Below are 17,065 nucleotides of genomic sequence, written 5' to 3'. Positions count from 1 at the left end.
TTTTTGTAGGTTGAGAAACTGCTAGCTGGTTATCTTAAAGAAGTTGGAATTAATGAAGAAAAATTTCAAGAAGCATGTTCATCTCCTCTTGCAAAATCACATACTTCACAGGTATGATTTCATTTGTTTAAGATTGGATACATTTTGATAGTGTACTGTTAATTTGATATTTCCACTAATATACCAGAACGGGTATGAAATCTTGAAGTCCTCTCTCAGGCAAAAGTAATGTAGCTATATTTAAGGTATGAATTATGATTAGCACATTTCTTACATTTTATTTGCGATAAACAATAACACTTGAACACACATTTCTTTGTGGCATCAAAAATTTTATGTAAAATGTTTCCTGGCTTTTGCTTTTTTAAAAACAAGTTTTAAATTGTATTAATCGCACAGTGTAAGTGACTTCACATTCTCTCTTTGATGGTTGGTTGATATCAACTTAAAGGGAGCTCAGAGAAGAATAACAAAAATGATAAGGGAAAGTGGTAGGATTATCTTTTGAATAAAAATTATTAAGACCTGTAAATATCAGGTGGAAAAGCAATAAACATGGCTGTGAGGAGGGACAGAGTATAAATTTGTAAGTAATATGAAGGATATCTAAGGGGAGACAATTTACTAAAATGGCATGGGATACTCAGTTTGAAAACCATAGTGCAAAGGGAAACTAACAATAACTGTGTGGTTTTAATTAGTTTCTTTTTAAAACTTATTTACAAAATAAGCTCCTGAGTAAAACTAACTAATGTCCCAATCAAGCAAATCACTTAATTGCATGCTTAGCTTTCAGTATCACTTTGGGTACTTACCAGAGTGCTTAAGATGGTAGCTCCCCAGCTCAGGAGAAACAATGCATCAGTGTACTCTTACTAGGGCAACTGGGTATTAAAAGGGGATCTTCTCTGCAGGTGCCTGAAAATCTTCAGTGCGTTCTTCATCTGTTCTTGGGCCTGAAGTGAACACTCAGAAATCATATCAGTTGGTACAGGCCATGATGGACAGCACCATATATTAAAGTATGCCAAGGAACAGTCAAAACTCTGGAACTAGTCTTTTTAAGGTGTAGTTTTGTGTGTTACACTGACCTGACTTCCAGAACAGCCAGATAGACCATCTAGGTGGATGCTTTCCTTTGAGTGGGTGGGCGATCGAGGCCTCCATTCTTCAAGTGATCTTTTTGGATTGGGGTTAACCCAGGGTGAAACTATTTAGACCAGATTAACAAGAAGTGTTGTATCTTTTCCAGGGGAGCATGAGCCACATGAACCATATTCATAGCCTTCTTGACGTTGACGATGATGATGCCGATACCATATTTTGTTGCATGCTAGTTGCACCCCTTTTTTGTGGAAGTTAGACTATAGAAGAAAAGATTTTTCCAGAGTCATGGCCAGTTGTCTGACGTACAGCATGTCCTCTGGGAAACAGAGCCAGGAAGTGCGGCATCCAAGGACAGCCTGAGTGAGGCAGCAGAAACTTCCTGCTGTTGCAGGACAGTAACTAGTTGGGCCTCATATCCTTGTTAGGGCAGTAGTAAAACATCCAGTCCCAGAGAAAAATAACAGCCATCTTGGTGGCCATCAGTCATAGTGGCTACTTGCCCTTTTACAGTGATGAAAAAACAAATTCCCTTGCTTAAGATATGCACCCCAATTTTGGTGTGCTGATTTTTTGCAGGAAACGTGTATGTGGTATGCAGGCAAATAGAATATATGCTTACCATCTGATCTCTCTGATTCCCAGATTCTTTACAGAGTTCAGACAGGACTGACAACCAGCTCTTAATAGCTTCAGTATGCATGAGGCAGTTCATGTTCTAGAAGGTCTGCATCTTTTAACTATCTATTTCAAAACCCTTTCTTCCCAGATCTGTTATACTACAACAGATGGAAGATTCTCTACGCAGACCTGAATTATACCTTCCATGTCACAGCCTGGGTGTCGGATGGTCTTATCTTTGCTGGTCTGGAACAATCCTGCCTATAGCCAAGAAAAATCCCTAAGTAGACTTGTCTCACTAAGTGGATAAGCAAATCACTTAAGTGGATATGATTATCTTACTGGGGCAAGGTGAATTCCCTAATGCTAAGTAGGAGATCAATATCTATCATCCATGGCCGTGTGTAGATGAAATGAGAGGCGTGTGTACGTGACACTTTAAAGCAGGCTAAATGCTTTTGCACCGCTTTAATGGTGTCCGTGTTTGCACGCCTCAGTGGCCTATTGTGCATTAATTCCAGCCGCTGTAGGAAATTAATTCCAGCTGCTGTAGGAAATTCAGCAGTGTAATGCGCTTTAAATGACTTGGGATGCAGCAAACTAAAAGTCCTTGGAGGAGTTTTAGTTTGCTGCCTCTACAGCTGTGGAGCAAAGCACTGGACTCTGTTCAGCTCCATGGCTCTGCAGGAAGTCCTGCAGGCAGGCTGACAGTAGCCCCGGAAAGCAGCTCCAACCAAGAAAAAGCAGTGAGCCTGACCCTTTTTTCCCTCCCCCTGGAGCCTACCAGCCTGCCTGCCTGAACTGTGCGGTGGCCTGGTGCTTCCCTCTGCGGCTGCAGTGTCCCCCAGGACCACCCGAGCCAGGTGCCTGCGGGAGGGTGCTGCCTTTATGTGTGGGGGGCGCAGCTGCCAGGGAGGGAAGCACCAGTCCCTCCCCCACAGTCCAGGGGCTGCTCCCCTCATTGGCAGCTCATCTTCCCCTGCCCCTAGAGGCAGGTAAGTCAGCGGGGTGTGTGCATGGGGTGGGGGGAGGGGGTCAATCATCCCTAAGGCGGTGTTTTTTTAAAAAACACCACTTCAATTTAGGGCCCCCTTTCATCTACATTACTTACACCTACACAATAGGTAGGTTATAGGACTGACCTGGGAAAATAAATTCATAACTTACTGGACACCCAGAGCCATAGACTTAAGTGATAGGGTTTTTAGCTTATTTTAACTTACCTCTTGCCTTTCCCTGTCACAGGCAAGACTCAGACAGGGTGTGTGGGGGGACAGGATTTAGTGGTAAGGGCAGAAGCCTGGGAAATCTAAGAACCAGAGATCACAAGCCTGAAGTCCAAGGGCCAGCGTGTAGGCAGGGATGCAGAAAAAAAGCTTAAGATTAGGAGCCAGACAGTATTTCAGGGAGCCAGACTTGAGAGAAATCACAGCAAGGAATCAGCTGCTAGACAGGTTGAAAGCCCACTGAGCACTACCAGGGCTGCTGCCTATATGTAGCAGCTTCACATAAGCATTTGTTTGACGGCCACCTGGGGGCTGTCAGGCAGCTGCAGCCAGTCCTGTCCAGGTGACCAGTGCTAGCTGAGGGCTTGTCAGTGATCCTGACTCCTGAAACTCCCTCTGCTAACTTCTCTTTCTTCACAATTGCTTACTTTCCAAGTGGTAAAATGCATTAAGGTAATTAGGTTAAACTAAAGCAATTGTTCTAAGATGTACTTGGCCTGGATTATAATTGCTTTCCAACTTGTGATGTTTGAAACCTCAAGGCTTATTTCCTCTCTCTCCCAACTATACAAGTTGATCCCACAAAAGATATTACCTTACCTCACCTCTTCTGGAGTTGAAACAGAGAGCAACCAATCCCCAACACTTGGCTAAATTCCATTTAGCAGCCATCTTGGGTTACCACTCACCAGTACTGGGCAGGTGGTGTTTTCCTACAGCGCTTGGTTTAAAATCTTGAAAGATCTGACCAGTGTAGTCCTCCTTATTTTTATGAAGCCACCATTTGATCTACTGTCATTTGTGTAATTTGCTACATATGTCAATGAAGATGACCTTGGTTGCTTGGCAAGAAGTGGCAGGTGAGATTCATGTCCTAGGCCCTATGCAATTTTCCATCCAGATAAAATATTCTTATAGACGCACCCCAGATTCCTGCTGCAGGTGACCATGGAACACCACCCTAAACCAGCACACCCACTCTCCATTTTTTCCATTGCAAAAACCTTGCACGTTCATGAGGGCAAGCTCCATTTCCTGGACATAAGACTGTGCTTTGGCTTTCTGCTGACAAATGAGGGAACCACTGAGATCATCTTCTCTGTCTAGCCATAGTGGAGAGAATGCAGGGTCTGGTGATATCTACTCAGTGATTTTCCAGGCTACCAAATAGCCAAGCTGTGTTTTGATATGATTATTAAAACATTCTCCACAAGAACCTAAGAAGCATTTGCATCGTTATAGAGAAACATGTCTCCTAGGCATCTGTAAAGAGTCTACTTGGAGCTCTCTTCACATATTCACAAACCACTATGAAGTTTCTGAAGTCTCCCCAAATTGGATTTAGCATTTGGCAAAGTAGTCTTCATTCACTCTTCTCTTGAGACTTTGATATCATCCCCGATGCACAATTACAGATCTGCACAATTGGATTTTGGGAAAGCTTATTAAATAGCAACATCCAAATTCAGCTGTAGCATGAAGAGGAAATACCAGACATTTTAGTCCTTAGCTAACATATAGTCATATCTTAGTTACTGTTAGAAAGAGGACAGTAGATATAGTCTAGGTACTTCCTGTTTTTTTTTTTTAAAGCTAGAGTTATTTGTGTCCTGTCCTTTAGAGTTCTCTGTACCTTAGAGAGAATTTTAATTTCTGTCATCTTTAACCTGTTCTGTATGTTTTGAGCCCATACAAAAATTGCTACAAAGTACATCTTGCTACTACTGCATCCTACCCTGGCTTTATACTGCAGACCACCTGCCCCAGCGTTATTTGTCTTCCCAGTATAATTTTGCAAAAAAATGCCTAGTTCCCCTTTAGTAAAAGATGTAATGACTCAAAGTACTAGCTCTATCATCAGCCATGGAGAAATGAGTGGCTTTTCCTTAATTCCACTTCTGAGCATTCCCTTTCCCTAATGTCAGGGGATGTCGCCTGTGTACCTGGCTTCTGTTAAACTGGAGGAAGAAAATACTGAGGGAGTGGGGTGGGGAGGGGGAAGAGAATTTTGCTATTTATTCCAAGGGTGCAGGATTTCACCTTAAAATAGAATCCAAGTCTTTTAAAAATTCAGAGCACTGCCCTAGGAGACAATCAGCTTTTTATTTTTATTTTTCCTTTGTTATTTTTTACATGCTTTTCATCACAGCTAGAATAGGTGACTGAAACTATTAAAAAGTGTACATGTTAGACAGAATCAGTAATGCCAACTATTGTAATACTGTCACAAGACTCAGGATTTCAAAGTCAAAATAACTGCAGCTCTCAATCTCCCAATCCAACCCTCAGATTTCCAGATTTTCCTAGCTGGTAAGTGGAGGAAAAGGGGTGAGGGGAGAGGGAAAGGGTCGGGGGGAGCGTGATCGAGGCCTCTGCAGTGAGGGAGGGAGTGGGGCAGGAGCAGGGGCAGGGATGAATGGGGCCCTGGGTCCAGGGCGGGTCCTCCAGAGGTGGAAGGGCAGAGGCAGGCTAACTGTTGCGGGCTGCGGCTCTGCACCCTGCTGCCTTGCCCAAGGAGCTCAGCCGCATGACCCTAGTGTGCCTCCTGCCACTGGGCAGGTAGGGGATGTGCCAGTGTGCCCCATGTCTTCTACCAGCCTGGCAGGCAGCAATGGCATCACGCAGCTGAGCTCCTGGGGCAAGGCAGCAGGGTGCAGAGCCCCAGCTCACCTCTACCTTGCAGGGGGGCACGTGGCCCCATGCCTCCCCTGTGGGTGTACACTACTGTGGGGGGGCCATGCCCCTCCCTCACACCTCTGGACAACCTGCCCCAGTCCTGGGGCCCCATTTATTCCTGTTCCTCCCCCACTTCCTCCCTCCCTCCCTGTGGGGCCTTGATCTGCCCCCGCCATGCCCCTTCCCTCCCCACCACCCCCACTTCTGCCTAGTCCCCTTCCCTCCACTTACCAGCTGGGTGTTGTCTGTGTGTCTGTCATTGGCTCTGTGTCAGTCTTTCTGTCTGCTCCTTGCTCCCAAGCCACAGCCCACCCCACCGTGCTGCTGCTTCTCACTCCACACCTATAGTACCCTGCATCCTGCCAGGGTGTGTGGGGACCCCACACACACCCACAGCCCCCAACATCTTCCCAAATACCACCCCCCAACCCCACACATACTTCACAAATAGCATCTCATGATATATGTGGCAATCTCTTGATTTTTTTAAGAGTTCGTCTCATGATTTTTGGCATGGTGGGGTTGGCAATGCTGCAGAATTTCAGTCTTGTTAGGCTCTCAAACCAAACAGCAGCATTCCATTTTACAAATAAATTAATTAGGTTCTGCTGTTGCAGGGAACTATTTAGGGTTGACAGTCCACCAGCACAAAGTAATAGGACTGGGACCATAAAATAGTACTTTAAAATGCATATAGAAAACAGAAAATCAGTGTAGTGATGGTGAATTTTGAACAATCTCAGACAGAAGTTTTTTGTTTTCCATATCGGTAAATCCAATCCTCATCCTCCTTAGTTGCTTGTTTCTTCCCCCTCCCCAAAGTTGTTGGTGTTGTATCAACAGTAAGTGTTTATTCCAGGTGACAGATAACACAAAAATGTTTCTAAGTAGAGACAATATAAAGATGTTATTTCTTGCTATCTTGAAGTATACCTTTTGAAATCTGGGCTATTTTGAAATGATCAGTTGCATTTCTGTTAATTTCTCAGTTTTCTCCCCCACAGGTCATTTTGCAACCTGTACTGGCAGCAGAAGATTTTAGACTATTCAAAGAAATGATGGTACAAAAAAATATTGAAATGCAGCTGCAAGCCATTAGAGTCATTAAAGAGAGAAATGGTAAGAAGCAATAAATGAGAATTTATAGTTTTTTGTTTATCTTTTCAGCTGTTCTGAGAGCTATGTAATCTGGATAAGTAAGGTAAAATCCTGGCTTAGTTGAAGTCAATGGCAAAACTTCCAGGCCAGGATTTCACCCTTACTCTACAACTGGTTCTGTCAATCACAGCTTTTAAAAGGGAAATAAAAGTTAGTCAAAGCCTGTTAGACTATTTTATGAAATTTAAATATAATTTAGTTTAAGAATTGTGCAGATCAGTATGGGGTATTACAACAGCACCTATAACTTGGTGCAACATGATTGTTATCTGGAGTACAACAACCAGTGTCAAGCTGGCCACTCTCTCACTCCATATAGAATAAAGACTGATGGATTTGCAAAGCAGCAAGTTCCCTTTGTGCTTACACTTACCATAGTCTCAAACCTCTCTATGTAGCTGCACAGCAAGTTGTGTTCAAGGGGATGCACATTCAAATATTATTTTGTCACCCTATTACTTTAATATACCTGTGTATACTCAGTAATTTTAGCACGATTATCTTCCAGGCTCTTCTCTTAGTTTTTTATCTCAACAAGCTCAAGCTTTCCTGAATCTCAAAGTTTAGTAATTTCCTTCTTACTATTTGCTGTGTCTATAGCAGAGGATTGCATGTGTAAGTTTTCTGATTTTATTCAGAAAAATTGCATATCATCATTTAGAAAGATGTCTGATTTTTTTTTTCTTAACCATGAGGATATAGGACAAACATTAATTACATTAGTTTTTAAATTATTTTGAAATTCCAAATTTTAAGCCAGCATTAAAATAATACCTGTGAAAAGGAAAGAAGCAGCAGGGTGGATTTGATTTAAGTCAAATAGATTTAAATCATGACTTAAATCACTGGTCAGGAAGCCTAGGTTTAATCATTGATTTCTACAAACAGTGCATTCTTGTTGTTGGATATCCTTTACTCATTTAACTTTTTGAAACTTTGCATTTTTAGAGAAAGGTAAAGGGCTTGACTGTGTGTACATAAACCTGCAGAGAGCCAATAGGGCTGATGGGTGGGTAATCAGGTCTGTTATCTCTCATCTTCATATACTGCTGTTAACAAGGATGTAATCTCTGGAGACAACAAACTCTCCCTATGCCTGAAGAAGGGCATTTGTGCCTGAAAGCTTCAAAGAATATTTTTTCCAACTATTTATTTGGTTTAATAAAAGATATCGCATCTACCCAAAGGACCTTGCTTGTCTATGATCTCTGGAGAGACAAGTCCACAGCTTGAGAACTGAAACTAGACATCACACAGAGATGCTTAATGTGATCTTCTAGACTGAGCACTGAGTCCCATTGGGTAGAGTGGTTTTCTTTAATCTTTACTAATCTATAGAGAAGCCTCTGGGAACTCCATAAGATTGGGCCCCTAATATAGTCCATGGCCTGTTGTGACCTATTTAAAAAACTTCTAAAAAGGTTACATGACTATATTGTCTCAAATAGAATATACTAATTGCTATTCCATGATGATATCTCTGAGCTTTAACATATATAAAATTAAAACTATCTTTATATATTATTTTTAAAAGCATCTTGAATTTAAAAAAATGATTAAATCAAATACATTCTAATTTAAGTAACAAGCCCAATTTTTTTAATCATTTTTTATCCACTGAGAAGATAAGTAAGAAGAGGCAGCAGGAAATTAGGTGGAGGCTCTGTTCTCAGCTGTAGCTGAGCTGAGCATGGCTCCATGCAGAATTGCCCAAGGCAGAAGTGGTATAGGTTGTAGTTGTCCAGTTTCTCCAAGTGCAGTGCCTTGTACATGTTGAGGGAGAGTTGCTAGGTCTGTTTTCTGTGTGGTATCAGTTGTTTGTCTTTTTAAACCATCACAAAGGAACTAGTTTAGAATATAGATTGGGACACAAAAGAGAAACAAAAATATAAGGTTTTTTAATATTCTTTATTTACAACACAGTAGGCATATATACATGACACTGCATCACTGTAGCAACATGCTATGGCCAAAAACTGTGACACCACATCTACGTCGCTGTAGTGACACGCTCCCTCGGTATAGTGCGTTGCTATGGTGACATAGCTGCTAGAAATAAGCATGTGCCCTGCTGACAGTGTAGTATGAGCTGTTACTTTGCCATCATTTAGTACTTTATTTCGGAAGTACTAAATGACGGAACAGTAACGACAGTGCCATAGGAGCATGTGTAGACATACACACTTAGACACATACCTATACGAGATAAATAGAACGGCAGCAGAAGGACATACACATTTCAAAGTCATACTTACAAAGTTAAATGTTAGAATGAAGGTTGTTTGTGCAGGCTTAATTTGGTCCCCTTGTGTGTTTGCATTATGATATAGTCTTCACATGATTGCATCATATTTTTTCTACAGTTACCTGCTTCTTTCAGTGCACAGAATGAATAACATTCACTGAATAGGTAGCAATTCAGTCTTTCTTTTTTTTCTTATTATTCTGTGTGTGACCCCATGCCATATTTATTACACATGATCCAACTGCACTACAGAATAATTAATTTTTTATGGTCTTTTGTAACTTTCATTGTCATAATATCCCAGTATTTAGGGAACATAGGATTGGAAAGAAACTCATGGGCCATCAGATCTACTCCCCCGTATTTTCGTATTCCTTAGATAAGATTACTTGCAATTTATTTCTCTGCCGATATCTTTCCGATAGGATATTTACCCCCCCTTTCAGACTTAGGGTTTTATCCTTTTATGTTGCTTTTTGCAGTTAGTTTTACTAACTGCGAATTTTCAGTGTGGTTGATTTGTTACTTATGAGTGTCACCAACCAAAGAGCTAAGAAACTGGTTTCTGAGGCAGCTATGGGTTCTTATAGCTTGGGGAGATGGCCTGTGATGGTCACTGAAGCATGTACCTCTTGCTTTGCCTGCTCTTCCTCTTCCTTGAGACTCAAAACTTTAGCACTCGGAGGGTATGTCTACAAAAGACATTTATTGCTGAGTTATCTGATTAGCTCCGCAGTACAGATCTTGGTGTCTATATGTTCGGCCACAGGAAACTAAAACCCCACAGTAGGTTAGTACTTGTAAATACAAGTACTGTCCTGTGGAGTTTTTTCATGAGGTGCAACACATGTGTAGACACTAACCCAACTGACTGGGGCATGAGGTTGCTTTAGTGAGAGGGCTGCCTACTGGCTAGCCCTGCACTGAAACACCCTTGTGCCCCAGCCAGCTGCTCCATACCACATTGAACCAAGTTGGAGCAGCCCTGAAGTGGCAAGCTGATCCCCTGGGTCCCCTGCCAGCTGAAGCTTCTCTGACCTGGCTCAGTGTGCTGTAGTCCCAGGCACATGTATAAATGCAGTACCTGGGAGCAGAAAACTCCAGCAGGATATGCACTGGAGTTTATTAATGTGCATTAATACATATGTGTAGATGTGCTTGGAGTGTTGTTGGGAAGCTGATGCTAAGGAATCCATTTTTTTTGTGTCACTTCTGAAAAGTAGCATTGTAGGTAAGTAATTTTCCCTTGCCTTCCTTTCTCTGGCTGAGAAAAGGGTGCTAGATGGAGTGGAAATCCCCCCTCCCCTCCCAAGTAATGCAGGAATTCTGCAGTTTTTGTTTTTTTATAGGTGTACTACCTGGCTGTTTGACAGATGGCTCTGATGTATTTACTGAAATTGAACAGCAAGAAATGAAAATACTGAGGGAAGTTTTAAGGTAAAAAATTTATATTCTACCTAATCATTTTTACAAAATAAGAAATAACAGTTCTCATGTTTATTTTACGTGAGCATTTCCTTTGTCTACTAGGTGGCATAAATGTGCTTTTCAAAGTTCTAATTAAGAGAGAATCCAAGTACAACATTTACTGAATCAAAACATTGAGCATCCTGAAGTCAGCCATAACTTTCATCAGTGAAAAATGGTTTCCAAGGGGCTGTTTCATCAGCCTGGGGTTGCTGGCAACTGGAGCACTACCTAGGCCCTGTTCCTCTGAGCTCACCTTCAGTATGTTACAAGGGCTCAGACAATCAGCTTGTTAGTTCAGCTTTCAGCTTCTGCATTGTCAGAGCACCCTGCAGTCCCAGCATATAGAGCAGCCTGTGCATGAAGAAAGAATGAATTTTGCTTTTGCAGAAGGTTTTGTTCTTTTCCACAGCTTCATTGGAATTCCCGTGCAGGGGCTTCTTTCGAGGTGTAGGACAGTGGAGTTTCGGGAGTAGGGAGCCAATGTGGTTATTCTAGATTATTGTTCCTTCCCAAAAAATCCCAGTTGCATAAATAAAACCGGCAGACATTAATAGGCTCAGTTTTCATTAAAGTGTGATAGTTCCCCTCTCTGTTTAAGGGAGCCCTTGCCCTCAACCCTCAGGGGCTGGCTAATGGCATTATGAACATGGAAGAGACCAAGTAATACTCAAAAGCAGATGAAGGCAAGGGACACTATATATTTTCTGCCTTCTGGATATTTCTCCTTTTACTTATAAAAGAAGAAACATCTCCTTTTTGTCACTCACCCTACCATCTGAATAAGAATTCCCAGGAATAAACTTAAAACAAGAGTTTCCTGCACGGGGGCAAATAAGGCCCACTGTTTATCAGGACCAATATTGCAGTTTTTGTTTTGTATTTGAAATAATCAAAGCTGTTTGGAGACTTTGGAAATTTGGGGTTATCATGCCAAGTTTGTCCTCTGATTTAGCAGTGCTAAATCATTATAAAAAAAATCACTTCATATTGAAGATCACAAGCAGCTAGCATGGATTTATGAAAAACAAATCATGTCAAACAAACTTGATCTCCTTCTTTGGCGAAGTAACTACTCGGATCAATAAAGGGAATGCTGTGGATATAGTGATTCTGAACTTCAGCCAGGCTTTTGAGAAGGTCCCACATGACTTTCTAATAAACAATTTGAAGAAATGTGGGCTAGATAAAACTACTACAAGATGGATAGATAACTGGCTTAAACAAAGAGTAATTATTAATAGGTCCATGTCAGAGTAGCAGGAGGTTTCAAGTGGAGTCCAACAGGGCCTGGTGCTGTTCAGTACATTTATTAACAATTTGGATGCTGGCATAGAAAGCTTCCTGAGCAAGTTTGCAGATGACATGAAACTGGGAAGAATTATGAACATGTTGGAGGATGTGAGCGCAATTCAGAAAGCTTTAAATGGATTGGAAAGTTGGGCTAGTGCTAACAGGATGAAGTTCAGTGTGGACAAATGCAAGGTACTACACCTTGGGAAGAATAATCAAACATACAAATAAGAAAAGGGTGACATCTGGTTGGATGGCAGCACTGTGGAAAAGGACTTGGGAGTCTTGATAGATTTCAGACTCAATATGAGCCTGCAGTATGGTATAGCCACACAAAAGGTGAGTGTGGTTTTGGGCTGGATCACGAGAAGTGTTAGGTACAAGACGCAGGAGGTGATAGTGCTTCACTGCTTGGCACTGGTTAGGCCAGATCTGGAGTGCTGTGTGCAGTTCTGGGCTCCACATTTTAAAAAGGATGTGGAAAAGTTAGAAAAGGTCCAGAGGTGGGTAACAAAGATGATCAAGGGCTTGAAAGGCAAGTCATATGAGGAGAAGCTGAAGGAGCTAGGCATGTTCAGCTTGCAAAAAAGAGACACGATGGCAGTCTTCAAATACTTGATGGGCTGCCAGAAGGAAGGGCAGGGGAAGCAGCTTTTCTGTCTTGCTACAGAATGGCTTGAAGTTGCAGCAAAGTAAATTTAGCTGGGATACCTGGAAAAAAGGCTTCTTTACTGTTAAAATAGCAAGGCAGTGGAATAGACTGGCTGTGGAAGTTATGGACTCTCCATCATTGGAGGTGTTCAAAAATAGGTTGGACAGCCACTGGTTAGGGATAATCTATGCCTATGTTCCAATATGGGTATTTCCTATGCTTGTGAGCTTTGCTAGTTGCCCCCTCCCACTCCCCTTGTTACATATGTCAGGGTGTTTTTAAGTCTCCCTCAAAGATATTGGGTGTTGGCTGCATCAAGACTGGGAAGAACTTGGATTGGGTTATGCCAGTGCTCCTGCTGGGGCTAAAGTCAGAGGCTAATGGCTAGAAGGTCTTTCTTCTCTGCTCAGGGTCTGACCAGTCATCATTTTGGAGTCAGGAAGGAATTTAACTCCATGGTCAGATTGGTATGGACTGTGGGATTTTTTCCCTTCCTTTGTAGCAGGGGGTGTAGCCATATATCCAGGATCTCTAGAGCAGGGGTTGTCAACAGGGGTACATGTACCCCTGCAGGTACTTGAGCAGGTTCTAGGGGGTACGCGAGGGTAGCTGCCATGTGTGAGCTTCCCTTGCCCTGTGGGGGTGACTGGCCAGACATGGAGGGTGGGGAAGCTCGCATGAGGCTGCTGCCACCGCTCCGCATCCAGCTGTGTGCCACCCCCTCCCCCGCTCGGCGTCGTGTCGCACGCTATGCCTTCGCTCCGCCCCACAGCTGGGGGTACACTGCTCTGCGTCCAGCTGCCTGGGAGTACAATGATCGAAAAAGTGTGAAAACTCCTACTTTAGAGCATACATTGACAGTATTTCATAGAACCGGGATATTGGCTGCTGTGGTTCACTTTTATCTGTGGCAGGTTAGGATATTAGGTCTATGTTGTATCAGGGTTGAAGGTAGTCTTGTGTAGAGTTCAGAGGGTGGATTGTATAGGATGTTTTGGATAGGGGTGATCCTGCCTCAGGGAGGGAGTTGAACTTTATAACCTCTGGAGGTCACTTCCAGCCCTGCTTCTCTATGATTCTATGACTATCATGCCAAGTTTGTCCTCTGATTTGGCAGTGCTAAATGAATGTAAATCATGTTATTTTGAAGATTCCAGAATATTCTACACTATTTTGTCTATTTTGTCAGGAGGTCTAAGGAAGAATATGAAATAGAGCAAGATAAGAAAAGGACTAAAGAGGTGAGTTCGTTAGTTTTGATTCAGGTATGGCAGTAAGTCTTTAATATCTTTTTTTTTTTTATATCTTTGCCTTGGACTGAAAAGTTTTTACTAAGAACAAATCTCATCCAATCACATACACCTTGCAGAGGAAATAAAAGGGTTGCTAGAGACCGCCTTGTTGCCATTATAAATTAAAGGACCTTTCCTTTTGAAGGTTCAGTTTCTCTTTTAAGAGTGTTGTAATGTATCATTGACCTCAGTAGCATCATTAGCTATAGAGGAAGCAGCCCATTCACATCTCCTGCCAATGTGGTTACCTCTCCCTCATTCCTGCTAAGCCCTTTTTGCTGCCACCACCCAGAGCCTATGCTGGGGCTGCCCCTACGGCTCCTTTCTGCTGCTGCCACCAGAGCCACCTCCAGGCCCCCCAGGCCTGCATGCCTGGCAGGGTGGCAGCAGTGGGGAGGATCCACAGTACAGCCCTGGTGCAGCAGGAAGGCCCCAGTAGTGGTGAAGGCAGGCAGTCACACCTGCTGCCAAGTCCCCATTCCCCCCCCCCCCGCTGCAGCTTCTGTCAATCCACTGCCTCTGCATCCAGGCCACTAATGCTGAAGCCAAGGAGCAGGTCTAGCCTGTCTTCAGGATACAAGGGCAGCCAGAGAGTGCTGGTGGCAGCTGGGGCCCCGGCTGAGCTGCCCCTGCTGAAGCTGCCACCCACCCACACCCATGTCAGCTCCTCACCCATGGCCCCTTCCCATATAAGGAAGTTTGTGGGGTGTTGCAGTTGGAGGGGGTTGGGGGGGATCTGACTTGGCCTGTGACAGCTCTCCAAAACTCCCTATTTGGGCCCATGGGATACTTGTTGCACAGCCCTGGTCTCTTCCCCACTGTCCGCCCCAAGGTGCGTGCGTCAAGCAAAATGCCTTTGTGTGCCTCACTCTGGTGCTGGGGATTGCCTAGCCCTGGCCTAAACTGTACTTCCTTAATGAGAATGTTGTGGGAGACAGTATTCAAAGCCATCTTAATGTCTAGGTAAATAATATCTATTGCTCTCTCCCAGTCCACAAACTTGTTACCTTTTCAGGTGCTTTTGATGAATGCATTTTAACTGTTTCTGATAGTCTTGTCCATGAGGTGTTTAAAAATGGATTCAGTAGTGACCTACTCCACGACCATCATCTCTATGAATCAATGAGAGGTTGATTGGCCTGTAATTCCCTGGACCTCCCTTCTTCCCTTTCTGGAGGAAGGACATTATATTTGCTCTTTTCCAGTCAACCAGGACCTCAGACTTCCATGAGTACTCAGGAGGGAAGAGCTAGTGCTTCTCCAAGTACCTCAGACATGGTCTTGAGGAATGAATTTCATCTTGAAAACATTCAGCTTCCCTAACCTGTCCTTCCCTTCCCTAACTCTAGGCAAATTTTCTTTTCCCACACCTTTGTTGCAAACCAAGCTTATCATCTGATGGCTGACCAAATTTGTAGAGACTGAAGTAAAAAAAAAAAAAAAATCAAGTACTTCAGCCTTCTCTGCATTAACTATTATTAGATTGCTTGGTCTATTCCGCCAGGGACCCATTTTCCTTAGCCTTCTTCTTATCCACTCGTAAAATGCTTTCTGTTGCCATTTATGTCCCTTGCTAGCTGCATCTCTATTTGTGCCTCAGCCTTCCCGATCCTCTTCCTGTATACCTCTTTTACTCATCCCTAGCAACATGGAAAGATATCTTGCTAGAAGTGGAAATCTTTTTGGAGTTCCAGCTCATTGAAGAGTTTACTGCTTTGCTCAGCCAGTCTCTCGGTGCACTTCCTATCCTTTCTTTGCATTAAAATAGTTTGCTTTTGCACCCTTAATGTGTTGTCTAAAGTATAACCAGCTCCCCTGGACTATTTTTCCCCTTAGACTTGAGAACCTGCACAGCGGTTACCAGAGTTTATTAAAAATTTTGGCTTTTGGAAGTCCCATGTCTTTATTCTGCAGCTCCCCTTCCTTCCTTCCCTTAGGATCTTGAACGCTTTTCATTTCATGGTTACTGTCACCCAAGTTGACTTTCACCTTAAAAAATTCCTCATTCTTCACCATCAGCAAGTCATGAAGAATTTAATTCCTTCTTGGCTTCTCCAACATCTTCACAATGTAGGTGATAAGGGTGGCAATCACTGCCAGGATTTTTCAGGTTAAGAAATATATATTCAAGGCCCAAGACTAGATAGGGACGTGGTCAAGGTGAAAGAGGCTTCAGGCTAGAGAGATTAGAGCCATCACAATTATGAGGACATTTGGGATAAATTGAGAAAAATCGTATCTTGATGCCTTAAGACAAGCACCTGAAGTTAAGCATCAGAGAATTGCAGTTTCTTTCCTAGACACAATGTCACTCAATCCTTAGAGCAAATACACCACACACTTGCAACCTCTCCCTCTCCCCTCCACCTCAACACAGGACACTGACCACAAGTGGGCTGGCTAAGATGTCAACGACTAAGGAAATATGTATAGTGCTGCTTCTGTGATCTTAAGAAGAAAATCAAGAAGTATAGCCTGTGCCCTTGCTTCCATGCCAAGCATGGCAGTGGGACACTGAAACTGTCTCATGGGCATCTCTGATGTCTGCTCTCAAGCATCTGTATCTGGCATTGTTTGAAGTAGTGTCAGAAGTGCCCACAGGGCTTCTTGGCTGTCTCATGCCTGGAGTTGATACTTGTGGAACAGAAGTAGGTGGGTGAGGTGTACTTCTCCTTGTTATTCTCAGGAGTGTTGTAGAAGTGGTGTGGACATACCCTAAGAATTGTTCCAGACCCAAACTGAGATTCAGGGAGCTAGGTTGCTCCCAGGGGTACCAAGACATGGCCTGGAGAAGTGTGATGATTATAAAAAGTTCTTCACCAAGGAAAGTTATCACAGGAAGCTGTGAAGAGAGGTTGTTTCTCACACATGACCATTTTATTTCTGTATCCTTTTTCTCTTCTGAGGTTAGGAGAATCAGAATCAGGATTAAAATAAATAAATAAAATTGCCCCAAATAGACTCTCAGACCAAACAAAGTTCTCAGAACAGATCTTCTAATTCATTTCCTAATCCAGAATTCCAATCCAGAGAAAATGAATGTGGAAGCTTGACTAGATAGAAAGTCCTAAACAAACTGCAGTATTCCTCCAGAAATACTCTCCCAGTGTCTTGCAAGCTTTCTACTCTTGATCTACAAGAGAGGTGGTGATGAAATTCTCTTTCCAGTATCAGTATTAGTTTGATTTTTTTTTTTAAGGAAAAATAAAATACCAAGAAATGAGTCATCCCAGTTCTGCTGGATTTTTTAAGTTCTTACGAACTATCAACATTTGTATCTCAATTCCAAAAAAAAAAAAAAAAAAAAAAAAAAAAAAAAAAAAAAAAAAAA

The 17,065-nt window shown here is 42.7% G+C and overlaps 1 protein-coding gene across 1 annotated transcript in view; it reads left to right on the top strand.

Moving 5' to 3' along the window:
- Positions 1-17,065, top strand: part of CFAP36 (cilia and flagella associated protein 36) — a 54,597-nt gene that overhangs the window by 17,484 nt on the left and 20,048 nt on the right. Inside the window, exons 4-6 of the mRNA XM_019516672.1 lie at positions 6,632-6,746; positions 10,380-10,467; positions 13,632-13,683. Of these exons, the coding sequence (XP_019372217.1) occupies positions 6,632-6,746; positions 10,380-10,467; positions 13,632-13,683 (255 nt within the window). The remainder of the gene's footprint in view (positions 1-6,631; positions 6,747-10,379; positions 10,468-13,631; positions 13,684-17,065) is intronic.

Source organism: Gavialis gangeticus, unplaced genomic scaffold, assembly GCF_001723915.1.
Source record: "Gavialis gangeticus isolate Ggan-Ray unplaced genomic scaffold, GavGan_comp1, whole genome shotgun sequence".
NCBI lineage: Eukaryota > Metazoa > Chordata > Crocodylia > Gavialidae > Gavialis > Gavialis gangeticus.
The sequence above is the reverse complement of the archived record's forward strand: the minus strand, read 5'-3'. Positions and strand labels throughout refer to the sequence as shown.